Below are 27,898 nucleotides of genomic sequence, written 5' to 3'. Positions count from 1 at the left end.
ATAATTGCACTGTTTATGACACAGTATGTTATCATTTCATACAATGTAAATATTGTAACATATTAATGACGTTTAACATTGATTTTACCAACTACAAGGTACAAAGTGTTATGTTAGCTAAAGATCAATTAAACAGACCTAGTAACACGGGTATATTAAGCAAACACATAAACAGGTACCTTCAAACACATCTAAACTGCAAAAAAACAGGGCATAAGTAGTGACCATTACAATGTGCAATGTAAGCACATTTAGACAACATTTTAATGATAGACTTTTTTTATTCATGGCCTCTAATTATAGAGCCAAGTTATTAAAAAGAGATTATACTTTTCCTTGGCCACTGTTTATAACAAAAAGACAGAAATGTGTTTTTTTGTGCTGTATTGGTACCAGAGATGAAAATCTTTGGTGGTAACATTGGGATCTGCTCACTAAAGAGGGAGTTTGCAGTTCCATCACACTTCATGCTTCATTATGAAGTTCTAATGTCAGTGGACTTCCACTCGAAGAAGAGCTGGGATGGCTATGTACAAAACATCATCTCGCTGACTGAGCAATGCAGAATGCAGAGTCAACTCAGCCCTTCTTACAGAATAAATAACCAGGGACGATCCTTTAGAATGGTTGGAGGAACTCAGGGGAGTTGAAACCACAACTCTCTTGCAAACTCTCCCACCATTCTTCAGATAAATAAAACAAAGTCTTAAATACATGAGACATTACAAGAAAAGATAGTTGCTGTCAGGAGCTGGATGGATTAGCAAACATTAGCATAAAGAAAGAGTCAATTCACAAGATAGTGAAAGACAGAATTTGAATACAGTCTGTGACAGAGAAGAGATTTTTTTCGGTTCTAAGGTAAGTAATTCTAAAGACAGAATAAACCACATACAGTATATGGAATATCAATAGATAACTAAACAAAAGGGATGAATAAACGATCATTTGAAGCTACACACACCAATTTATAGTATTCACAAGCAGCTAAGACTTATGAGGGGAAAATGTTTGTGGTGCATTTACCTTTAAGGTTCACAGTGATTATGTTATTGTCTCCTACTAAGTAACCGCAGGGTAACATTTCAGGCACTTCTGTATTATTTCCTCTAACCAAATCACCTATACAGTAACTGGTGATTGAATCAGAGGTTAAGCCTAAATTAGCAGCAGGATCCACACGGTAAATGTACTCCTTCAGAAGACACAAGAAAAAGATCAATCATTTTCAAGGAGCTTAATTCTTCAAGGAACACACATTTTTTTTACAATACTTACAATTTTAACTACTTGTTATGTAACAAAACTGTCATAATTTAGCTAATAACTTCTCACGGAAAAAAGTACGGTATACCTTATTTGATCTTTAACCATCTACCGGAATTAGGGCACCTTTTTTTCTACCCCTCGTGTTTTGACGTTTGGTACATGATGACCTAGTACTTAACAGTACCATGGTATCAAGGTACACACTATTATTGTAACTATTTACTACATGCAATTTGTCTCATCAAAGACTGAGATTTGCTTTGTTTGTCTGTACCAAAATTCCTCAAAGCATTTCCTAAAAGGACTACAAAACAAGACAGTTTAATATAATTTATATTGGAGCACCACTTGGCAGGCCCTGGGCTATAGGTAGTCATGAAAACCACAACCATTTTAGTTTCAAATAACATGACATTTCTATTTTGCATTTAAGAGTTTAAAGTATGAACAGCAATGGTTCTTCAGAAGCCTCTTTTAAAACAAAATCAACCTGATAAATATTATGAAACCCACCTATATCTAGTTTGGTGTTTCAGGACTTCGTGAACCAGACAAAAATTTACAGGGCCAGTTTATAAATGCCTTTTTTTAAGATAAATAAACAAGCATAAATTGAGACTAGTCGTGTTGTCCTTATACATTGTTCTCTGGTCTAAGTCTGGCTTTTCAGACATGCCGTTAAAACATGGAAAGATTATTGTGACATTGGAAAAGTATTAAATATAAAGCAAGCACCTGCATTAAATGACAGAACAATTGTGGTTTGATTAAATGTAATAAAAGATACTTTATATAAAATGTGACTGTGCTGGTAATTAACAGATAAGCTATTCAACAGCAGTTAGAACATGACCCTCTTAAATATAAGCCAGTGGGAAAAGGTTAAACCTCAGCTTTACATTTCATTCAAAATATTTAATCATTTTAGTAACAGTAAACAGAAAATGATTCCAAATAATTTCTAAAGGTCCTTTAGAACATTTCACAGCTAATTCTGCATGAAACCAAACAATGAGCCTTTATTTTTTTTCGTGGAAAGACAAATGCACCCCGGGCACTGCTTCTACACAACTATACAGCTAAGTAACCACAGAAGTCTGTCAAAAAAAAGAATTGTGGCTGTGATTCTAGGTTGAGAGCGTCTTACACCTGCGCAAGCAGCGCCATTATAGTTATTTCTCTTTTATGTCTTCACAGTTTGATATTAATCCACTAAGATAATAAACACCCATTTATTAATTTCTGTTGGGTACAGAGGTTTTAAAAAGCAGGGAAGTACTGAGCTAAGTAGCTCTAATTTGTAGTATTATGCCAAGAAACTCAGCAGATAGCACCAGCAGACCTGCATTCGTTTTCACAGAAACTGTCAAAAGAATACGCTCTGAAACTTTTTATGAAATAAGTTTTAATAACAAACTGTGCATTTGTGATCATGCATCATTTGCGTTGCTCTTTATACAATAGAAACAATGTTTACCTTAAAGAGACGTTTGATAACTGCATCTAGAACATCCCATTTGGTCTTCCCACTCACTCCTATTGATCCTATTAAATATAAGTTGCTTTTTGCATCCTATAAATAGGAGAAACAAAATGATGAATTTAATATATAACTTACAGAAAATAAAACAAAATGGGGGAAGACATAGTAAATTTTAAATAAAATACCTTTGAACGCCCATATCCTTTATTAATGGAGATGACAATTTTAACACTGCGTCCTTCCTTAAGGAATGTGCCGTCCCGAATATCCTCCAATATTATATCTATAAAAACATTATTTAATGCACAGTTAAAATAAACAATTTCAATTAGTGTTCAAGTGTTCTTAAAGGCTGTTATTATATGATTATAAAAGTGTTCCTCTTACTTATTAATACGCCTATTCCATAGAATTAAAGCATAAAGGAATGCTTCAACCCTAACAAATATCTGGCTTTTTTTTTAAGGCTAAAAAAACCCACACCAGCCAATTGCTACTGAAAAAGGCAAAATAAACCAAACTGAGTAAGAAGTAAAAGAGAAAAGATTGGCAAGTCAAAATGTGTTATGAAGAACGTCCCCCAAAATATCAGCACAGAATTCTTGGGAAATTCGACTCTCAAAGCCTTTACAACAATTAGGATACATACCCGTTGAAACCGTTTCTGCAATGTTCAAGTTATTTAGAGAAAGCCCTAGCGACTGTCTTGAAGAAGAAGAGGAAGTACTGCTTGAAGATTCAGAGGAAGGCCTTGCCATTTTTCCTGGAGTGCTGGTTTCTGCCTTTAACCTATCATTCTCGGCTTTCAGTATTTCGATCTCATTCTGTAACCAAACGGACGATATCGTGATTGTGCGACATTAATCTTTACTTCCTTATAGTTTAACATATACTACTACATGAATTATCAACCCCATTTTCCCTTTCCTTTTCTTACTGAAGGAAGGAGTTCACAACTGAACTCCCTGATATCCTTTTTCAAGGAAAGACTAACTCCCATTGAGCTTCTCCAGCAAGAAGTGTTGGCCCTGCTTAATGTATAGAACAATTTCGTATAAAATCCAAACTAATTTAGCTATACTTCATTCAGGGCCGGCTCAGTCTTTTTTGCATGAGGAGCTTAATAGGGTTGGCCCTTCATAACGCATAATGATATCAGGGAATTCAACTCCCAAATTGGTAGTCATTTCACATTTCCTATCACAGCAGCATATTGGTGCTTCCGGAATCAAAGTTGTATTCTAAAATTAAACTTCTTGATAAGTGCGCTAATTAAAAATGGTCTATTATGGTATTTTTGTCATTTTACACAGCAAATAAAGTTTACTTGTTTTGTATTTGCAACCAAGTAACAAAAATGCATAGCGTTTTCAAAGACACACACACTAAAATTAATCTGTAGGCAAGTAACACCAAACAGATGTTTAAAATAAACTATAGATATCATCCAAAATGCCTGAAGGAGAAACATATCACATTTAACAGCACACTGTAGACATCTCAATCAACATGCACGCTGCTGAGGATTAAACCGAGAGGTGTTAATGAAACCGCGGTGACAGATGCCATGTCAATCACTTTCAAAAATGGAAAGATACTATTTGAAGAATAATTTACTTTCATTCATTTCCTAGGTCATCTCTGATTACATATATGATCTATAAATCTGAGCATGGGCGTAGGAACCCCTAAAAATCTGGGGGGGAAAGCATTTTCCCCCACCAGATCCCCACTTTCTCACACTATCTACCCCCTCTCCCCCCTCTCACACTTTCTTACTATCTACCCCCCTCCCTACCCTCCCTTCTCACACTATCTACCCTCTCCCTACCCCCCCTTCTCACTAGCTTCCCTCTCCCTACCCTCCCTTCTCACTAGCTACCCTCTCCCTATCGCCCCCTTCTCACTAGCTACCCTCTCCCTACCGCCCCCTTCTCATTAGCTACCCTCTCCCTACCCCCCCTTCTCACTGTCTACCCCAGGGGTGTCCAAGTTTTTTCTGCAGTGGGCCACTTCATCAGAATTGTATATGTGCGTAGGCCGCACTCATTTTTCACTGTGAGAAAATATGGCCTTTAATAAAATATGCAGATTAAAATAAAGTAAATGACACAAAACGTTTACTTTTCCTCTCACTGATTTCTGGGCCTAGAAAGTTTTGTGACTACAAATTCAGGACTCAGGATAATTAAAAATGAAATAGTTCTATTTATTCTAGGGATGCACCAAAATGAAAATTGTGGACCAAAACATTCACGGTTCACCGAAAATGACCCCCCACCTTTAAAAATAATAATAAAAACTCACATTTTTAATAAAAGTAGGTAACACACCACAATTGGACAAAAAAAATTAGCAATATGACTTGGCATGATAGGAGTGTGATTGCTAAGAGCAATCCCACTCCTATCATACCCAGGCAGCCAGTACATGCTGGTACACGGTGGCTGTAAGTGATATGCAGACCCCATACTGCTGGCAGCATCAATACACAAGGGGGGCAGCTAGCTATGTTTCAGCATGTACTGGCTGACTTGGCATGATAGGAGTGTGATTGCTAACATCAGTCACAGTCCAATCATGCCTAGGTTCCAGCACTTACACATCCATTCTATCACACACACACTCATTCATTCATATACTCATTCATTCACAGATTCATTCCCTCAATCACGCATACTCATTCAAACACCCTCCCCACCCACTTACCTGCACTGCAGCTCCTCGATGCCGCTCACAGGCTTCAGCAGAGGGCGCGGCCTCCCTCTGCGTTCTCTGGTACTGCACAGAGGAAGCAGGATGTGATGTAATGTCACGTGAACTCTGCTGGGTTCCGGTTCCTCTGTGCAGTACAGAAGACCCTCCCACAGGTAAGTAGCAGGGCTCGAGGTGCAGACCGCGTAAGATCGGTTGCCCTGGCTGCCGATCTTAAGCGGACCGCACCTCGAGGTCTCGCGGGCCGCATTTGCGGCGTTTCTATTGGGGGGGTTCCTACGGCCCTGGGGGGATTTCTTAATTATCGGTCCCCCCCCGCATGAGTTACTGGGAGGGATCTGTCCCCCCCGGTTCCTACGCCCATGAATCTGAGTACATCTGGGGGGAAAAACTATTTTTCAGTGTATTTCTAATTGATACATTCAGCAAATTTAGCATTTATCGATGCCGATGCAGCTGCTAAAATGTAATCTGGAAAAGTGCTGTAAGTATATATTTTAGTACATTTCCAGGCACGCATATATAAATACTGACACACACATTACTACTTGCCAGGCAAGTTGCACTGGGTTTATTATTTCCTGGCTCGGAATTAGATTTCAAAGCAACAGTTAGAAGACGGATCTTTTTGTGCGCCTCAATTTGTAGTACCACTGACCTGCATTCGGTTCATTGCTTCCCTGATTTGGTCAAGGTGATGTGCTGAGCTAAGAGCCTCCAGGCGTATGTCTGTTAGCTTCAGCTCCTTCTCTCTCAGCTCGCCCTTTAACTGCAAGATAATTTCGGCTTCAGCCTCCGTGCATTCACATATCCTTCAGGAAAAAATAAACAAGTTATTTTGAGAGTTCACAAGTAATTTCAAGCAAGCAAATTCACATTCATCAACAGTTAGGTAGATGTCTACACTTCTGTTTTGTGAACAGTTTCACCCATACCTGAATGCATCTGATATTTTGCAGCCATTTGTGTCACAAGCATTGTGGTATTTACATCATGTGTCCAGGGAGCTAAACATGAACTATCGTGTGCATCATGACATCAGAAAGTGAAAATTTGCAATTTCCATCCGCACTTACACTTGTCAATGCTCCCAAGTAAGCAAAGGAAAATCCAAGGGGGATCATTTTTCCAATAATAGTGTTATTATTGACAGCAGGATTTGGGCAAAAAGATGTGCTGGCCTCCTAAGTGTTTGTTAACTAAAAATCCCATGATGCTCCTCTGTATCATAGTATGTGCAGTCTAACAGTTGAAAGGACACATATTGGCTGCCATGAATAAATCATTTAGTAAGGGTACAATGTGAACACTACCTAACTTCTATCTGCTTAACATCCCTCCATAAACAGAATAGAAAAATTAGCACAACAAATATATAAATTAGATATATAAATAATATTTCATCTATGGTTCAACAGTAAACTGTATTTCCACAATTGACCAAGATTGTATTTCAGAACCTACAAACTTGTTTCAAACCCCCTACGCAATATCACCTAAATTAGCCAAAATCAAATTGCTGACACTTTAGCTTTCTATGTTTCTTTACAATAACAAGCAGTGTATGTATTATGTCAGTATACATATTGGGTTGTGGATATGTAAAAATAGTCAAATTAGCTCTGTACAAACAAAAATGTTACTCTACGCACATGGCTTTACTGATGGGAAATTGGTGTTATCCAAAGAAAGTGCTATATCAACTATGTTAGTGTTGTAAAAACTTAAGTTTAATACTATTTTGCCCTGGAAAGCAAAGGTTGTATTGTATAAAAGTGCAAAATAAGATGACATTCATTACCCTACATGTCAATATCAAAACGTACTAAGCATTATAATATTATTGTACGTGCCTATTTCGTAGGATTGATATCAGTAAAGGATAATGTCATGTTTTAGTTTACAAGAGAGAATGTGATAGCTTTTGTTTGGAATCAATTGTTTCCATTGAACTTATTACTAACTAAACATTGTCTTCTTAAAGGTCAAGATTGCATTCAGTGCTTAATATTAAAATAGGATAAACAAATGCTGTGAACAGACATTAATAGTGACACACGAGAAACGCTAGGATAGGCCTAAACACACAATGGCATGGCATTCGATCATTTTATAAGTAGTGGTGTTTATAGATGTCACTTTATCTCTTTAGCCAATTAATGCATGCAAAGACCTCTGTCCGGCACACAGGTTCAATCACATGCACCACACGTTTACCGAGATCTATGCTTGTAAATCACATGGCCATTTTGCCTTTTCTTTGGTAGCCAGGTTACAGGTGACCTGAATTCACAAGAATTAAATAATATTGTTGGAAAAAATAACAATCAGTATAGAGTATGTTAAGTTGTTTGCTTAACTATTTATCATAAGATCCCAGCTGCTTTATAAAAAAATATTAGCTTTGGGATCTGGTAACTTCAATATCATTCTTTTTTGATGAAACACAATTTGTCTTGTCTGTTCAGATCTAAAATGTAAAATTGGGCACAATGTTTAACTAAGTCTTCCAAGTTCATCTTGTTCAATTATCAAAAGTGGATTTGTATGCAAGATCTGCTTTCAAGAATAATAACAATAATGAAACATATGCAAATACACAATATACTTTCAAAGTATAAGGTCCAGCCAAATTTTAAGCCACCCAAATTGTGTAGAAATAAAACATAGAAAACGTTAAAACTGCAAAAATGTATAGTGCACATATGCATGGCTAGGTAAAAATATACCCAACTCATCTGAATAATGGAATTTTATGGAACTTATCAGGGTTTTTCTTCTTGCTGTAATGTTAGCACAACGCAGTAACTTACTCTGAGCTGGACTGCGATCCTTTCATTGAGGACGATCCTGCATCATGTGAATTATGCTGTAATTTCGGTGATGATGGCACAGATGAATCAGTAAGTTCTTCAATGTCTGAATGTGAAGATGGTTTGTTTGACTTTTTCTTGCCAAAAGCTTGTTTGAAAGAACTTCGCAACTGGGAATGACACACCCACACAAAATGCATTCGTTTTTACGCAAAGAAAAATGTAATGTGAAATATAAGACAGTTACAAATTTCAAAGCTGTACTGCAATCTGATTACAAAAATTCTTTACAATACGAAAGGAAGATTTATGCAATTTCATTGACCAAATATTTTTTTTTTCCAAACTAACCAATAACTGTTATTCACACAGTTCGTATTTAGTGGTTTAGTTTGCCGCTTTATTCAAACCTTTTAAAAGTGATGTGTCTTCAATTAACATGTAGATACCAGTTCAGCTGGATGATAATGTAATGGCTATAGACACGGTAGGCTGAATGTGTTAGTAGGGATGAGAAGACATTCTACATTCAAAATGGCAATAAATGAATTATGTGGTTTATTTGTTTGCTAAAAGACTTTACTATCGCTTTTATGTACTGGGAATGGCAAAGCATATGGCTTATGAAACCACTACACCGTAGCGCTAAACTAAATATACAATCTCTACGTGAGCAGGTAGACAGAAGCATATTATCAGGGTTGCAAATGAACCAGCTTTCTGTTGCATCTTATCTCTAATTAATTTTAGTCAATTATAGTAGATTTATCTGCTTGCACACGTCTACCAGCTTTGGTTAGGGATATTGCTAATCTGTTGCAGTATGATTTGCATTTTACTCAATTCCAGTATGCCGATTGACCCCTTAAATTCACAGAGCTGAAACAATATCAACTCCTTTATTGTGGGCTGTATGTAGCCATTCCTTCAGCAAAATTAAATGCCCATGAAAAACCAATTGGTTCTACATTATTGCTTGTGAATAAGAAAGAGGCTACCTGCACATCCAATGTTATACAGCCTTCCACATTAAGAAATTGGACAAACCGTGTTAAGCCAAACAACAGTTTTCAATCTTTCAGATATTTTTAAAGTACATTTTACACTTGGATGTAAAACGTTAAACAGAATTCAAGAGCAGATGTATGTAATCCACCCATTTTTTCTGATGTAAAACTCAGGTCTTAATCGCTCCTTGATCTTGTCTTAGTTTCAAGATAGCTTTATGCCAATCTCATGCATGTCCCTAACGATATTAACAAGACTTGTGCACATGGACCAAAAACTATTCAAAGATTCAACCAAACACATTTTTCAGTTCGGACGAAATTCTGAGGGCTTTTCTGATTCGGAGCATCCTCACTCACACTCAGTATCTGTCTCCCTTCTACTTTTCCGTGTCTCTGTCTTCTTTTCCGCAGCTCCGCTTCTTGTCTTGTTCTTTGCTTCTCCTGTCTTCTTCCTTGGTCTGCTTCTCCCCGCTGTGATATCCTGACCTCTGGGAGCATTTCCACAAAAGGTTGCGTGCCGTGGCTCTGCCCTTTTGAGGAAATACTCCAAGTAGCCAAAATAATGCAGATGGATCTGCATAGAAAGAGAAGTGTTTCTGCACCTCTCGGCAAATCTGTCTGCATTATTCTGGAGGTGAGGTTGTCACCGTGGTTTATCCGAAGGCTCCGCCCTGTTACGGAAGAGCTCTGGGAGGCCAGGTTAATGAAGCAAAAAGCAGGGAGAAGCGGACCAAGAAAGAAGACAGAAGAACAAGAAGAGTCAAGACAAGCTGTGCTAAAGAAAAGAAAACAGGGTCACGGAAGCACCTGGCTCCTGGTAGGGAGACATTGAGTGAAAGTGAGCAAGAGTGAGAGAAACCAACTAAATCCAAGCAAAAATTTGGAGCTATCTGCTTTGTTTTCATTTGTTTATTTTGTTGGGCTCCCTCATTGTTTTCAGACAAATTAACAAAATTGGCTAATTTCATTAAAATAAAAATTCATATCAATCCAAATGCACAAGTCTGGTATTAGCCTCTGCTACTTCTAATAGAAGGCTGTGTCATGTCTAGCACCCTCTCGTTAAAGTAAAAACTACTCTCTCAGCAAAGTATTTAGCAAGACTGTTGATAATTAGTATCCTTCATTTTCAAGTATGCATTACCCAATTTTTCTTCTTCTTTTTCTTGGAGTCGATATCATTGGCACTGCCAATACTAGAATGACTTGTAGCACTATTGACACTAGAAACACTTTCTGAGGAGTGCTGTCTTCTTATTCGCATATCTAAGGAGGAAAAAGAGTGATCTGTGAAGTAATCAGCAACTTGCAGTTTTTTGTGATATTTCATTTACATGTTGTTTACATTTTAGATTATTTAATATAACTAAAGTACAAACTATTGCACAGATCACTATACCCTAAACTGTGATGATTCCACAGTATAGTTGGAAACCGACACATCAATTTCATTTTCCCCATCTAGGACATACTTTAATTTAAAGTTCCAGATAGGACTGCGTGTGATAAAGCTTCTAAAATAACCATGCTAGTATGAACATTGTATACACTTTTACTATATTCTTGTAAATAACAGCTTTGTATTCGAGCCTAGCATAAATAGGTTTAGGGCTGCAGGTCTGAAGGAGGCACCGATGAACAGCTCAATGGGCCAGTTGGGGAAATCAGAGAAATGCCTTTTAACAATTCCATTCATCCTATGGAGGTATGAGCCTCACTGGCACACCCATCATAGCATGCTGTATCCACACTGCATGTCCTTAAGGTGCAAAGAAATGGGATATGGCATCATAATCGGGCACTCAGCAGATGGTGGTAGGAAGGTAAAGGCCGGCTGGGATGCTGGTTTGGAACAGGGCAGCCCCAAACTTACATAAATCACTAGTATAATGGTAAATGGGAATATCCATTTAGCGTAAGTGACACTGGCTACATCACAGCAGAAAAAAAACATATACAAGATGGACCTGAAATACAAAGCAGAAGAGGAAAACGCACCTTTGTCAGAGTGGTTGGAGCCATTGAGTGCTCCTTGGATGGCAGCTTGGGCTGCAGAATTCTGGGCCTTTAACATTTCAATTGTTTCTCTCAGCTCAATTAGTTCTGATTCCTGAAAGGAAAACAAACAATGTTCTCATATTACAACTGTCTTATAGTTTCTTTCTACTTTTTGTAGTTTCTCTGTTATATCTATTCATACACACATCAAGATATCTCCATACTAGGTATGTTTATCCCTATCGAGCATGTATTGCTTCCAGAAGATGGAAATTAAGAGGTCACAAATAGGATATCTATCTGTCTATAAGAAACATTTGTTCCATTTTACAGACTATTCACTTTTGGGTGATACACTAACACGCAAATAAAGAAAAATGAAAATAATGTACAGACATAAAAGAACAATAGCTGTATCACAAACAATGAGAAGTAATGCAGTTTTATTTAGTTGAGACTGAATCCAAGCTAGATTTTCCATTTTCATTACTTCCTCGGCTATAGGTGTTTTTTGCAGGCTTTCAAACACTCACCTTTTGTTCAGCTGTCATTGTAAGGCTTTGCAGTCTTCCAGTCATATTTCCTAAGCTCTTTTCAAAAGCTGCCACCAAATGAGACTGTAAACGAGGAGAACAGAAAGCATTCAGAATATCGTCAGTGCCTCACATTTATGACATAAACCCATCACTCAACATCTGTTGAGATAAGTAACTAGCTGAATTTCATTTTCGTTATCAGAGATTGTAATCTTAAATTATATTTAATAGCAAACTGTTGATAGATTACCATTTGTGACTGTTTCTATGATAAAGTTCTGCATGGAACAGTTAAGGAGATTATTTTTCTTCACTAAGCAATTTCCTGTATTTTCTACACATAAATGTATGTTATTTGAAAAGTCTGTAAATATTTGGTGAACTAGTCTGCTATTCTTTTTTTTTATTTTTGGTGCATCCTACAACCAGCTTCATTTCCATTTTTCATTTTTATCCATTAGAACAAAAGAAACATATTTTAGGGGTCTCATGGCTTAGCATAAATTCACGTGGCATTGCAGTATATCAAAGAATATAGATATCTGCTTATAAGGCTTAGGCTCCCTGCATTGATACCCCATGAGCATCTAATACATACTAAGGAGCACACATATCTCTAGCTGGGTTGCATGGACAGACATTGATGTCCATCTAGTTTAATCCATGCCAGGAATCCTGACAAAGACAGATGTGATCATGTAAGGGAGTATACTATGCAAAAATTTCTGTTAAAAAGAAAGCAAAACTTTTCCCTTTTTTGATGGTACCATTTGTGATTTTTATTATTGGTAAACATTGCTTTGACAATGCTGTAAAGCACATAATAACCCATAATATTGGGACTTCAGGGGCATAGTTCCTTTAAAACTGCACATATAAAGAAAATGTATTTATTTGTACAACCACAGTAGAATGCATGGTGTGAAATAGAGGTTATTACATATGTTATGCACCTTGGAAGACGTGCACTTTTAATTTACCATCCATATAAAGTATCACTTGGTGCTCATGTTATTTGTACTTACATTAGCTGAAAGCTGGGATGTTAGAGTAGCAACTTTTTCTTGTGAAGCAACTAACTCTCTTCTCAGTTTCTGTATTTGCTAAAATATAACATTTTAATAAAAACCGATTATTTCACACAACTGATGACACATAGCAATTTAGTAGAAACAGCCATGCATACTTTTATGTAACAAAATAGTATTACATTTATAACTGTAAAATAAAGTTTTAAAAAAACAACGATGCTTTAATCTAAGTCCCGGTCAGGGGCGCCGAGCGGTTGCTTGTGAAGTTCTCAGCAACCGCTCGGCGCCCCTTACTCTCCGTGACTCCGTTGCGGTGCCGGCATCTCATGTTGAGCGCCGGACTATTCCGGCGCTCAACATGAAATGCCGGCACCGCGGCAGAGCGAGAAGAGGGATGCCTCCCGCTCTCACCGCAGGACTCCGGCAACAAGGTAAGGGGGGGGTGTAGTTTGAAGGGGCAGAGGGTGGGGGGTGTAGTTTGAAGGGGCAGAGGGAGGGGGGTGTAGTTACATTTATAACTGTACAGTAAAGCATATAGTTTCTTTTAGAAACGTTATGCTTTGTGTCAAGGTCCCTGGCATCCTGGCCTGTCTCACATGGTAAAGGCATGGTTGGGGCACCAGAAGATTTATTGCCAAAGTGTAAATGTAGCCATATGTAACAAAGCATAATTTCCAACTGCTCATAATGAGCAGAAATTGGGAGCAAGAGAGAAAACACCTTGCCTCAATGATTTCCTAAAAAAAATCTATAGCTCTTTCCATCATAATTTACAATGATCTATTACTGATATGGCTACTACTGTAAAGCTGTCCTAATCAATTCCTATGATCTACAGGCCTTCAGCAGCATTCTGCCGTGACTTTTTCAAGGGGACATTGATAAACATTAGACAGAGCTACTCTGCATTACATGTGCCAACTGGCTGCTCCACTGGACCTGCTCAACCTACAATGATGTCATTTCACCCAAATGACATCATTGTAGGTTGAGCAGGTCCAGTGGAGCAGCCAGTTGGCATAAACATATAAGATTATATTCAAACAAAGACTTCATCTTTTGATTTATTCTGTTTACCAATGGCGAACACAGGAACACAAGTGTTTTACGATGATACTCTTTGCTTTTAAAATGTTCCTGGCTTGGTTTTAGGAGTTTAGCAGCCACATTAATTATGACTTGTTACCAATTTTTAGCATTTTAGATGCAATCACACAAATAAAGCTAAAGTAGCACACATACTACAACAGAATCCTTAGAAGATCCCCTTACGAAAAAATTACTGCAGTTTTTTGGACATGAAAAAACTGCAATACTGCACATTTACTGCAGTTTTACTGCATTTGTACTTCACTGTACTGCAGTTTTACTGCACATTTACTGCACTTTTTTTTTTATATTGCAAACCTACAGTTGTACTTCAATGTACTGCAGCTTTATTGCATTTGTACTTCCGTACAAAAATAACTGCAGTAAAACTGCAGTACAGTGAAGTACAAATGCAGTAAAACTGCAGTAAAAGTGCAGTATTGCAGTTTTTTCCTGTCCAAAAAACTGCAGTATTACTTCAGAAAAACTGCAGTAATTTTTTCGTAAGGGACTGTGACACACCGGTTTCATACACCAGTTGCTACACAAGCAGGGCCGGCCTTAGGGGTGTGCGCCATGTTTGCAGGGGAGCCTGACCGGGACTTAGATTAAAGCATCGTTTTTTTTGGGGGGGGGGGGGGGTTAAACTTTATTTAACATCATTGATGTTAAATAAAGTTTTAAAAAAACAACGATGCTTTAATCTAAGTCCCGGTCAGGGGCGCCGAGCGGTTGCTTGTGAAGTTCTCAGCAACCGCTCGGCGCCCCTTACTCTCCGTGACTCCGTTGCAGTGCCGGCATCTCATGTTGAGCGCCGGACTATTCCGGCGCTCAACATGAAATGCCGGCACCGCGGCAGAGCGAGAAGACGGATGCCTCCCGCTCTCACCGCAGGACTCCGGCAACAAGGTAAGGGGGGGGGTGTAGTTTGAAGGGGCAGAGGGTGGGGGGTGTAGTTTGAAGGGGCAGAGGGAGGGGGGTGTAGTTTGAAGGGGCAGAGGGGGGGTGTAGTTTGAAGGGGCAGGGGGGGTGTAGTTTGAAGGGACAGAGGGGGGGTGTAGTTTGAAGGGGCAGATGGGGGGTAGTTTGAATGGGCAGGGGGGGTAGTTTGAAGGGGTAGAGGGGAGGGGCAGTTTGAGGGGGGGTAGTTTGAAGGGGCAGAGAGGGGGGGTAGTTTGAAGGGGCAGAGAGGGGGGTAGTGAGGGGGGGCGCCAGAGGAGTAGTCCGCACAGGGCGCCACAACGCCTAAGGCCGGCTCTGTACACAAGCAGTAGCATTTGACAAGGATGGTTAAACTAGTTTTGAAGATATGAAATGTCCCTCATAAAATGACTGGATGATAGACATGTGGCCATTACATGACATATTATAAAGGTAATAGCCACCAGCGAAGAAGAAATAATGTATGGACTTTCTGAATGTTAAAACAGATATGAGCAATTTTCATTTTCTGGCTGTGATACAGGCTACAGCGGAAAGGAAAAAAGGTGAGCGCCTCCTTTTGACATTTCTCTCTCAACTATCTAGAATTTGCAGACTCCAAAGATCGTGAACTTAAAATAAGGGAGATTAAGTCAAGTTTTTTTTCCTGCCAGGTGATAAGAGATATTGACAGGAGTGTAGGTGCAATGCCAGATATCAGACAGTGGTTATCATGCTTTATAGTATGTCAATTACAGCTGGATTCAGTAACATACATAAAGAAAGGAATATTTGTCCAGGTATATCAAACACAAATTTGTTACTAGTCTTTAAAATATAAATGACAAAAAGAATGTATACAAACTAATTAAGAGGCCCATAATAAAAGAAAATATTTCCATTTCATAGAATACATGAAAAACTAGGGATTGATTTGTAAAATAAATATTTTTTTATATATTTTTTCATCGTCATTTACTTACATCCCTGATTTGTTTTGAAGTTGTCTGGTGTTATATATTATACACTGTGGAATATCTTTTATGTATTATTTTATGTATTATTATCTGTAGCGCCACTTGTATTAGCTGACCCAGCTAACAAAAACTCATTAGCATTCAATGTAGAAATGCCAGCCTACTATATCTAACTAGAATCTTCTGCAACACCAGAATATTTTATATACACAGTTCTATTTACGTAAAACAATCAAATATTACAAGCTGAAGTACTTACCTCGGAATGTGCCTTCTCTTCAGCCTAAAATGTAACACACAAAACAAGTTCAAATTATTCTTAGCGCCAACTTTTTTATCTGATGTTCAACTTCTTGTGAGGCTTGGCTATTTTGCTTTTATTCTGCATTTTCATTACAGAGAGAGGCAATTATTCGTTTATCATCATCTTTGGATTCTAGGCGTCTTCTGCTAAATAACCAAGTAGCAATTCAACTGGATCTTTTTTTTAATTATCTTTCTCTGCCAGTCTTGTTATCAGCCTTCTCCAAAATAAGACAATAAACAGTATAATCTTATAACTTTTACATATCTATTTAACCATCTATATGTCATGTCTATATAAAATTGATGTATATTAGTTACTGAACCTATGTTAGCTCACCCTGATCTGGTGGGGTTATGTATACAAAAAGACGCATCATAAAGACATGGGTGTGATATCATTTGAGATTAGATCTAAAATGGGGGCACATTGTGAATAAATGTACACTGAGTAACTACAAAATAAGTTTATTTTGGGCAGGGGGGAGTAAATTAACTATGTTCTACAAAAGACTACTACAGAGCACCATTTAGTAAATAAACCCTTACATGTCAATCATCTGAATGAAGATGGCTGGCTTACACAGCACACATTCATTAAGGTCTCTGAAGAAAATAACATTCCCGTTCCTCTACTGACATCTACTGATCACTGTATCAGTATAACATCTTTTGTATGTTGCAATGTTCTGGGCAAGATCCATGCATTTAGTTAAATGTATAAATGAGACATGTTTGTGTATGCGCTAATGTATTCACATAATTAAATAAAATGGTTATATTATATATTAGAATATTGATCTTGTCTTGAAATGGTTTTCTTAGAAAATATTTTCCTTTATATACAAAAGGATAACTGGTTAACTTTGTTCATCAAAAAAAATGAGGAAACATCTGATACATTGCACTTTAACAGCTGAACATAGCTATTTAAACAAGACACCAGAAACAACACATTATCTCACACATTTTCCCCAGAAACAAATGGGCATTGAACACATATATGTCTGTCTGTCCATCTATCTATCTGCACACATACTTATTGGAAACAGGAAATAATCTATTTATCATTAAAAGACTTACTGTAGAATAAAGTGATGATGTGCTGGAAACCAGTGATAATGAAGATCCATGTACTACAAAGAAAGCATTTATACACAGTAGTGTTACAATACAAGCTTGATGTACACTGCATTACTTATTCTTTATTTCAGTGATCAAATATTTATCCATATATTCCAGGTTTTCAGACAAAAGCAAAATGAAATAGCCTCTGGTATAGGGTGACCTGATTTAATCTATAACCTTCCATGTGTAATGTATTTCAAACCAGCTCTCCCCAGTTAAATAAAAAACCTGGTCACCCTAGCCACCCTAATCCAGAGGTCTTGTCAGAAGGCATTTTAATCTTTGCTTCAGCCTCATGTATAAGGCTGACATTACCCATAAATTTAACATATAGATATAGAATGCACAACACAACAGATGGCATGGCAAATACAATTAGCCAACATTATAGAGTATGTCAACACCAGTAACTATCACGATAAGTATTTATTTTCTAATGTACATTTGTTGGAATTTATATTTCCCCAACATTTTAAATGACCAAAGAGAGACACTTTTTGTCAGGGATGTAGGAAATGCAGAGCCTTACCAATATTTCAAAAGTTCTGACATGATTTATCTTTGTCTCATTCTTTAACATCACAAGAACCTGGCATTTTAACAGGGGTGTGTAGACTTGTTATATCCACTGTATATGTATCATTAGGATATTTTAGTGCAAATATGCACCGCAGGTTATAGCCATATGAATGCGCTCCACACACTACCTTGGATGAAACCATTATAATCCTATATTTCAATGTAACTGTTGTTTGATATTACCTTCCTCCATGCTGTCCCGGAAGGAACCTGAGTGGCTGATTGCTCTTGGCCTGTCCTCAAGTGAAGTGGCACTTCCACACAGCTGGGAGTCTTCATATAACTCAAAGGAAGTGTCTTGGGCTGGAATGCTGTTCGATCTCATCATGCTCGGGCCAGGAATGTTGAACTGTGATAGGTTGGTTGGACTTACTGCAAAAGAGGTTTCAGAGAAAACACAATATGGCATTCTAATTAAGCAGTGCAAATATGTATAAAATCACAAGTACTTCAAATGTCTGCCTCCTGGTACTTAACATTAAAATGTATCTGCAATAAATATTAATGTTTCATTTTGCTTATCACTTCCTCAATAAAAATCCTCCCTGCAAAAGAAATATTTGTGAAAAGTCAATGAAAAGTCTAGTAATAGACCCCCCCCCCAACATAAATTATAGGCTGGAGTGGCACTCTTAATAGTGTGATAGGCCATTAATACGTATTAACGGAAGTTAGTTCAATACTATAACAACTATGAGAATAAGTTACTGCTTATGTAGTACTATATTGTTTTATTATATGTGCAGCTGCATAGTTCTGGATATGAATAGCAGACCAAATACATTTGCTTTTTTCTGTATACTGGATATCTGATTACGCATGACGTTATGTCTTTTTTATTTATTTATTTATTTTACAAAGACGTTTTCGTTCCCTTTTCTTACCCAAATTGGAATAATGATATTTTCCATTTGCAGAAGATGATATGCCTGACGGTGAGACCAGTGGAGACTGGCTACCTGTGTCTTGTAAACCTCCAGTTGAATGAGATCGCAACCACTCCTTGCCTTCTTCCTGACTTGTCTGCCGAGATGATGGAGTGTACCTATGACAAAAAATTACAATTATTTTTACAGCAAATATACAAGGGTGTGGACCTAATATTTTTCAGGAATGAAGGGACTGTATTTGAATCCAAAATAAAATACCCATGCATCAAAAACAGATGCAATCAATTGATATTTTAAAATCAATTATGATATTTTCAACACATATACTCAAGGAGACGCCACATTAAAAGGCAGTAAAAAAATGCATCCCTTGCCAAGGATTTAAAGGACTTCCAACTCCCAGTGATGAAGATAAAAGAAAAAGGACTACATGCTACAGTAAACAATCACAGTGCAGAGATATCAACGTTTTAGACTAACACAACAACATTTCGGACAGCCGTGACATATTGTGATAGTTAATTGGTCTTCAGTAAAAAATACAGAATATTTTCATGTTCAAGACAGAGCCGTAAAGTAGCAGACAACAATGTACTATATTAAAGCTGTAAACAAGAGACTAGGAATATACATAATATGACAACCATAGAAATTAATTAACACCAACGCAGCCATTAGGGAGTCAAGATTTGTTAGTATCAGACTGGAAAATAAAGATACGTAAGTAAGACATGAAACATAAAAGTACTAATATTTACACATTTTGTATGTTATTCTATAGTAATCTTTTGATTATAGCATCAGGTTTAGATAGTTACTTTAATGCTAAAGACAATGCTACAAATCTAAATGGACGAAGAAAGAATTATCAGTTGCAAGTTCCATACAATGGTCTGTAATGTGTGATTTGATGATAGTATTAACAAAAAGTCTGCCCAGCAGCCAAACAGACGGAGAAGGGAAATAGAGAAGAACAGAAGACAAAGCACATCCCAAGCTGTGCTAAGGCGGTAGTCATGCTCAACAATCATATACCTTAGTCCCTTTTTAGGTAGTGTATTTCGGTCAAGATGCAAACTGTTAAAGTAAAGGTAACTCCTGAGAACAAGATAAACAAACCATTGTGAGTTTTTGGTAATGACAACAGAATTAAAACCAAAATGCATTGTGAAAATTAAAAAGAATGAACAACTTTGGAAATGCTCTAAGGTGAGCTCGTTATGTTGACCTGTTCATTTACAGAGTTCTTGTTTCTCCGTTGTAATTCTACTGCTTGAGTTTCAATTAAGGTATTATCAGCCACATATATTAATAGAAAACATATTACCATGGCCAATGTTCCCTTCATTTTCCCAGTCACCTTTCTGACACCAGGAACATGTATTTCAGTTCTTGTTTTCATGTCTTAACAATGACTACATTTAGTATCCTTAGGCAGACATTAGCAGGTGATCTCTTCTCCTATTATCTGGCCTTTGGCCTCATCATAGCAAATCTTTTATCTTTAGAATTACAACCACAACCCTACCACAACCTTAACAACAGGAATCTACCTTCTTCTATTTTTATTACATATCAGAAACCTTTTCATATATTCAATCATTTTACCCATTTCCAGGGATTTTTTTTATTCAGAAAACATAAACAGAATTTATTTTCAGTTTTCTATTTTTTTAACACACGTTGTACTTAAGGTATAAATTTACCGCTCCTGGTATATGTCCGTGTCAAACAACACCCCAACATGTGTTCAGTAACATCTCCTGAGCGCAGTGATACCCCACATGCATGGGTTTGTTGGGTTATTTGCAAATTTTTACGTTACCATATTTTTATTTTTTTACTTATCTCATTGATTAGTGAGCTGGGCTCCATTGACCTTGCATGGTCGAGAGTTCTCAGGAGGGTCTATTTTCTATTGTTGATGCCATCTTGTGAATGGGGGCAACATCGTTTGCATGATGGCACTTGTCGTTGCTCTTCGGAGCAATCACAAGGCTATCGGGGTAGGGGGGTTGTGTTGCTACATGCCTCGATATCGAGGCATGTCAGCAACACCATTTATGCTTAGGAAGTGATTTCGATTGCTTCCTAAACTGTTTCAGCCTGCCGCAATCTTTGATGATCGGTGCGGCGGTGGCCATTTTTTTTGCGGGGAGGGCTTTCCTCCCCGGATCCACGGTCAGCCTCACTTGTGAGGCTTCCGTGGATGCTGCAAAGCTGGAGATCGCGGTGAAAACGGCAATGCAGCTGTTTAACAGCAGCCCTTACATGTATGGGCTTTGTCATTATCACGTTGCACTGCAAGCCAGTACATGCACGGGCTTTGTCGTTAAGGGGTTAAACAAGAGTAACTCAGCACCTGAGTACAACACAATAATAAAATAATAATGGAACACGATGAGAACAGTAGTGTATAAATACCGGGCACTAGCCTAGGCTTGTCCCAGGGCACTGCCTACCGTTACTGCTTTATATGAAGTGCCATGTAAGCAACATTTAAAATACCTCATCCACATAGAGGAGATGTGATTATTATTTTTTAAATAAAATGAATGAAACAGAGAGGGAAGGTTTAATTTTATTCCTTAGAATCCCAAACTGAAGGATTCTCTGAGATGTGTGTTTATGGCCAAATGAGACTCTTTAAAAAAAAAAATATACAATATGTAGTAAGTAGGTTTACTTGTAAAGGAACATCATTTTATTATTAGTGGGGCATATATTATCAAATGATAGTTCAGTGATATGTAAAAAATTGGATGGATGGTTTTGTTGCACAAATAAGTATAATGCAGACTTTAGATCACATTCGGCTAACAATCCTGATCCACCTAAAGACACCCTGCTAGGTTCCTAACATTGTTAAAGCCAGCTAGAGATTTACATGTGCCCATCAACATCCATTAGACATTACTGCACATGATACATAAGTGAGAAAGTATGGACTTTATGACTTATCTTAGCTTAAGAAGAGGGCAGTAGATACCTTGTGAACACCATTACATAGGTTTGCAATGGGTATTGAACTCTAAATGTATTTTTGGGATATTCTATATGATCGCCATTTATCCTATAATGTTTTATTTTATGCTCAGCAGTTTGTTTGTTCATTTATTTCTTTACTTATTTATCCATTTATCAACCATTTATCAAGCCAGAGGTGCTGATGCAGAAGGTAGAGTTCTGACTGTGATGTCACCTATTATGACATCAGGTGTTGCAGGACATAACACATTCCAGCTCAGGCTTCACTCCATGGTATTTCTTGAGCAAAGCTGCATTTGCTGCATAGCGCTAGATATACCTGACTGCAAAATCAAAAACACTGCTAACTTCTGATTTAGAAAATGAGTTCCATGTATCGGAACATCATTCGTTACTTGAATTCACTCTCAGGTAAGTAATAGGGACAACTGAAAAACCAAGCACCCTCTCTGTATTGCTAGTTCCCTATGAAAAGTTAATCTACTTTTCCCTTATTGCCATCCTCAATACCCTCAACTTCTATATTATTTTTCTGGCTCCTTTTTTTCTCGTGCTTGATCTTTTTTTCTAATTTTCCTCATAATTTGCACATGAATTCTGTTTTTCCTAAGTACTTTTGCTTAATATTTATTGAAGAATCATCTGTTGTAATTTCAGTTTTATTCAATGTGTTAATTGTAATTTATTTTCCTGCAGGCCCTAATGACGAGGATATACCATCTAATATTACCCCAAGACACGTTGTCATCCCCCCATTGCGTTCAAGTTCAAGAGGTAGAAGGAGAGTAAGAACATCTGTGGACGTGGAAGCGCCAGGACAGAGGCGCCGGGAGAGGCAACGTAGTCGGTCTCCATTAAATACATCGGAGGAGCCAGGATCCTGCTGCATATGCCTTGGAGAGTATGAACAGGGGCAGCGTATAATATCTTTGTCCTGCCGCCACACATTTCACAGCCAATGCATCCTGACATGGCTGCAGGAAAACTCCACCTGCCCGCTCTGCCGACACCAGCTGCTTCCGGCAAACAGGTCAAGGATTGTGCTCCAGAGTACATCATTTAGGGCCTGATAGACACATCTGAGACACATGAGCCATGCAATCCACGTGATCATCTGACAATCTTGTCAAATGTATTTTATGTTTATGTTGTTATGTGTTGATTGCTTTTAATAAACATCTAATTATCCTATAATAAATGACTTGTAACTTATTCATTCTTTAAACTTTGCAACAGAATAAAGTGTTACACTTGCTTCATGCTGCTAAGCAACCACACAGTCAATGAATATTGTGAACCCTACACAGAACACTAATGTCATGTATTCATGTCTTTATTAACATAAAGTCTGCCCAGCAGCCAAACAGATGGAGAAGGGAAATAAAGAAGAACAGCATTCATCCTCCTTCCCAACATTCAAGAAAAATCTCAAAACTGACTTCTTCAGAGAAGCCGCGCCATCTTAGCTGCTAGAACTTCCTAGTCATTGATACAACCACCACACTACCTCTCACCCTTTCTCTGTGCCTTATGTGTGTCCTCAACCCATTCCATCAAGATTGTAAGCTTGCGAGCAGGGCTCTCTCCACCAGGGCCGGACTGGGACTGAAAAGAAGCCCTGGAAAAATTTGGAGACCAGCCCCATATAGTTTATGTCACGGTCAAGCTCTTATACCCACACGCACCCCTTATACATACCCGCGTCACACTATTCGCCATTCTTTTTATCTCATTATTTGTATTAAAATGCCAGAAAGCAAAAGTGTTAAAAGGCCCTAATAAATTAAATACATTACACATAATGGGATGAAAACATTTGCTACTGCGAACATTTTTAGATGAAAAAGTTCCATTTTATTCAGTGGAACAAAACACTGATCACATTATTCTTCACAATATTCTGGTAAGAAACTTTTATTTCTTTATTAATTCATGTAGACTATTTTTTTCCATATTTAATAAAAGCTATGATTGAGACATGTTTGGTTTTTATTTCCTTTCATTTGACAACCTACCGCCGAGTTATGCACCTCTGCCCCCAGGCTTGCCACTCTGCCCCCCTGATATGCCTTCTAACCCCCTATATGCCACTCTGCCTCCAGAAATGCCTTATACCCCCTATATGCCACTCTGTCCCATGATATGCCTTCTAACCCCCTATATGCCACTCTGCCTCCCTGATATGCCTCAACCCTCCTATATGCCCCTCTGCCCCGTGATATGCCTTTTAACCCCCTTTTGCCACTCTACCTCCAGATATGCCTTTTGACCCCCTATATTTCACTCTGCATCCAGAAATGCCTTATACCCCTATATGCCACTCTGTCCCATGATATGCCTTCTAAGCCCCTATACGCCACTCTGCCATATAGGGGGTTAAAAGGCATATCATGGGACAGAGTGGCATATAGGGGGGTATAAGGCATTTCTGGAGGCAGAGTGGCATGAAGGGGGTTAAAAGGCATATCATGGCGCACTCTGCCTCCAGAAAAGCCTTATGCCCCCTATATGCCACTCTGCCTCCCCGATATGCTTTATACCCTCCTATATGCTCCTCTGCCCCATGATATGCCTTTTAACCCCATTTATGCCACTCTGCCTCCAGATATGCCTTTTGACCCCCTATATGTCACTCTGCATCCAGAAATGCCTTATACCCCTATATGCAACTCTGACATATAGGGGGTTAAAAGGCATATCATGGGACAGAGTGGCATATAGGGGGGTATAAGGCATTTCTGGAGGCAGAGTGGCATATAGGAGGACACACTTGCATACACACACATGCCGATTTTTTTTGTTTTTAACAAATACAAAAAAATATTATACAGTACAAAAAATACATTGGTTTACTCACCTTCTACTTCTCTTGACTTCCGTCCTCTGGTAGCTGCACACTGTTCTCCTCTATGCTGACAGGATGTCACTGACCTGACATCCGGTGCTGCAGCAGTCTGAGTGCTAGGGGGCGGAGCTTTCACCCCTCACGCTGCTCCCATCACTATGCAGCCATCAGACTGCTGGGAATGTAATCTAAACGGCCGATGCGTGCTGATGCCGCCGGCCGGAGCTACTTTAACACTTTTTTTTTTTATTTATATGGTAAGCTGGATCGGCTTGCCATATAAAGTAAAAAAAAAAAGTATTAAAGCAGAGCCGGCCGGCGTCTGATGGCCGCATAGTGATGGGAGCAGCGTGAGGGGTGAAAGGTCAGTGCGAGGGGGCGGAGCTTTCACCCCTCACGCTGCTCCCATCACTAGACGGCCATCGCACACGGCTGCTGGGTGCTGATGCTGGCCGGCCGCATCAGCACCCAGCGGCCGCTTTGATTAGATTTCGGGCAGCCTGGGGGGCAATTGCCCCCCTGCCCAGCCCGCCCCTGGCTCCGAGGGAGGCCTTCAATGCCATTTGCAGCCGCTCAGCGGCTATCTTCAGGGTTAGTCTGCCGGCCGCCCAGCCCACGGACCTGCCGGCCCACCGGGAAATTTCCCGGTATCCCGGTGGGCCAGTCCGGCCCTGCTCTCCACCTAATGTGTCGGTTTGTCTTAGTCTGCCAATTCTCGTCTTGTCATACCCCTTGAATATATGTATTGTATTAACCCCTTAACGACAATTGCCGGTCCTGGCACGACACGGAAAAGCATGTGCTTTACGACAATTGACGTGCCAGGACCGGCACGTCTTTAAACGGGTGCAGAAAGCGATCTGTTTTCGCTTTCTGCACCCAAAAAACGTTGCTGAATGCCTCGACCTCGAGGCATTCAGCAACGCCGCGATCGGAACGAAGGGGCCATCTCTGGCCCCTCCACGGGGCGTCAACATCCGCCATACTTTGTATGGCGGCGGACGCCCGTTTTAAAAGCGTTTAGGAGGCGATCGACGATCGCCTCCTAAACTTAAATGGTGTCGCTGGAATGCCTCGACCAGGAGGCATCCAGCGACACCAAACACTTACCTTTCGATGGGCTGTGACCGCTCCGGAGAGCGGTCACAGCCGCAGCTGCCGATGATCTTCGCCATCAAGCAAGATGGCCGCTGCCCTGTAACAGGAACCAACAAATTTTAAAAGTTCGCTAGATGGTCCAGACCATCTAGAGAACTTTGGCTCCACTTGCAGGTTGAATACAGGTACTGCATTCACCATGCAAGTCAATGGAACCCAGCTTTCTAATCACAGTGTGATTAGTAAAAATAAATTAAAAAATAAAATAAAATTAATAATAATTAGAAAAAAAATAGTAAAAAACTAGTAAAATGTAAAAATCATTTCCCACTGATGTCACTATCAGGGGAACCTCCAAGTTGAAAAAAAATGTTACATTTTTTTTTTTAAAAATACAAAAAAAATATATATATATATAAAAAAATATATTTTTGTGAGCAAGTCCTAAAATTAGCATATTAGCTTAAAACAATTCTCGCATGGAAAGAGTTAAAATACTGGCATATTAAATGCCCGTGGGGTGTCTACTTTTAAAAAAGGTATGATTTGATGGGGTAAATTGAATTGGCCAGGTTCAACAACGTCCCAATTAACACCGGGGGAAGGATGGCCACACACCTAATTTCCAATTAGAAAAATGCACACGTACCAAATGTGGCCTTTTAGTTCCCACAAAAATGACACACCCATGCATGTGGGATATCACTGCACTCAGGAGATGTTGCTGAACACATTATGGGGTGTCGTGTGACAGCGGCATATACCAGGAGCTGTAAATTCATACATAAAGTAGGTGTGTGTGGGAAAAATACACACAAAAAAATACTACTGCAAACTTTGAAAACATGCTGGTGGTAAAATGTGTGCATGCAAAGAGTTAAAATACCAGCATTTAAAATACCCTGTGGTGTCTAGTTTTGAAAAAGATATGGTTTTGTTGGGCACACTGAAATGGCCCGGCTCAAAGATGTACCAAATAGGGCATGGGCAGTGGTTCAACATTGAAAAATGCGCATGCCCCAAATGTGGCCCTTTTGCCCCCAAACGGCCAGGCAAAATCATTCATGTGAGGTATCGCTGTACTCAGGAGATGTTGCTGAACACATATTGGGGTGTTTTGTGATAGTGACATATACGAGAACTTTTTTATTCATACCTGAAGTAAAATGTGTGTGGAAAACCAAATGCAAAAAAATGACTACCACAAAGTTTGACAAAGACTGGTGGTAGATATGGTGCATGGAAAGAGTTAAAATACTAGCATTTGAAATACCCTGGGGTGTCTAGTTTAAAAAATATATGGGTTTATTGGGCACACTGAAATGGCCCGACTCAAAGATGTACCAAATAGGGCATAGGCAGTGGATCCCCAAATGCCAAAGTTCAACATTGAAAAATGCGCATGCCCCAAATGTGGCCCTTTTGCCCCCAAACGGCCAGGCAAAATCATTCATGTGAGGTATCGCTGTACTCAGGAGATGTTGCTGAACACATATTGGGGTGTTTTGTGATAGTGACATAAACGAGAACCTTTTAATTCATACCTGAAGTAAAATGTGTGTGACAAAACAAATGCAAAAAAATGACTACCACAAAGTTTGACAAAAACTGGTGGTAGATATGGTGCATGGAAATAGTTAAAATACTAGCATTTGGAATACCCTGGGCTGTCTAGTTTTCAAAAATATATGATTTGATGGGGTAAATTGCATTGGCCGGGTTCAAAGATACCCGAAATGGCACATGGGGGGAAGAATTACCAGATTTGGAAAAAATGGCTTTGAAATAGCAAAACGCTACCTGTACTTATTGCCCCATAATGGGTAGAAAAAAGCAAAAAAACATAAAAACATTGGGTATTTCTAAACTCAGGACAAATAGTAGAATCCATTTAGCAGGTTTTTTCATTACCTTTTATAGATGAGTAAAAGATTTTTCAACTAAAAGTTAGAAACAGTCACCATATTTTATACTTTTTTTAGTAGTAAATAATATGATACAATCAAAACAATGTCATCTAAAGAAAGCCCTTCTTGTCCTGAAAAAAAACAATATCTAATGTGTGTGGGTTCAGTAAACGGGAAAGAAGAAAATTACAGCTAAACACAAGCAGCGCAGAAATGTTAAAAAGGCCATTGTCACGAAGGGTACAAAAAGTAAAATCAGCCTTTGTCACGAAGGGGTTAAGCGCTGCGTAAATTGTTGGCGCTATATAAATAAAAGAT

At 38.7% G+C, this 27,898-nt stretch overlaps 1 protein-coding gene across 5 annotated transcripts in view; it reads right to left on the bottom strand.

The window, feature by feature from the left end:
* The window catches only part of LOC149302740 (neuron navigator 3-like), a 251,034-nt gene that overhangs the window by 8,701 nt on the left and 214,435 nt on the right, over positions 1 to 27,898 (bottom strand). For 3 of the 5 annotated variants that reach the window (XM_089482187.1, XM_089482183.1, XM_089482184.1), the window contains 16 exons: positions 19,778 to 19,819; positions 18,737 to 18,897; positions 18,036 to 18,224; positions 17,229 to 17,281; positions 16,102 to 16,125; positions 12,850 to 12,927; positions 11,822 to 11,905; positions 11,289 to 11,400; positions 10,425 to 10,556; positions 8,281 to 8,461; positions 7,685 to 7,750; positions 6,126 to 6,279; positions 3,402 to 3,576; positions 2,938 to 3,035; positions 2,747 to 2,842; positions 1,027 to 1,195 (listed from right to left, as the gene is read on the bottom strand). In XM_089482187.1, the coding sequence (XP_089338313.1) occupies positions 1,027 to 1,195; positions 2,747 to 2,842; positions 2,938 to 3,035; positions 3,402 to 3,576; positions 6,126 to 6,279; positions 7,685 to 7,750; positions 8,281 to 8,461; positions 10,425 to 10,556; positions 11,289 to 11,400; positions 11,822 to 11,905; positions 12,850 to 12,927; positions 16,102 to 16,125; positions 17,229 to 17,281; positions 18,036 to 18,224; positions 18,737 to 18,897; positions 19,778 to 19,819 (1,814 nt within the window). The remainder of the gene's footprint in view (positions 1 to 1,026; positions 1,196 to 2,746; positions 2,843 to 2,937; positions 3,036 to 3,401; positions 3,577 to 6,125; positions 6,280 to 7,684; positions 7,751 to 8,280; positions 8,462 to 10,424; positions 10,557 to 11,288; positions 11,401 to 11,821; positions 11,906 to 12,849; positions 12,928 to 16,101; positions 16,126 to 17,228; positions 17,282 to 18,035; positions 18,225 to 18,736; positions 18,898 to 19,777; positions 19,820 to 27,898) is intronic. The other 2 variants (XM_089482185.1, XM_089482186.1) reach the window with 1 other exon arrangement.

This window comes from Sceloporus occidentalis, unplaced genomic scaffold (genome assembly GCF_023333645.1).
Source record: "Sceloporus occidentalis isolate IW3139 unplaced genomic scaffold, rSceOcc1.0.p SCAF_17, whole genome shotgun sequence".
In the NCBI taxonomy this organism is placed as follows: domain Eukaryota; kingdom Metazoa; phylum Chordata; class Lepidosauria; order Squamata; family Phrynosomatidae; genus Sceloporus; species Sceloporus occidentalis.
The sequence above is the reverse complement of the archived record's forward strand: the minus strand, read 5'-3'. Positions and strand labels throughout refer to the sequence as shown.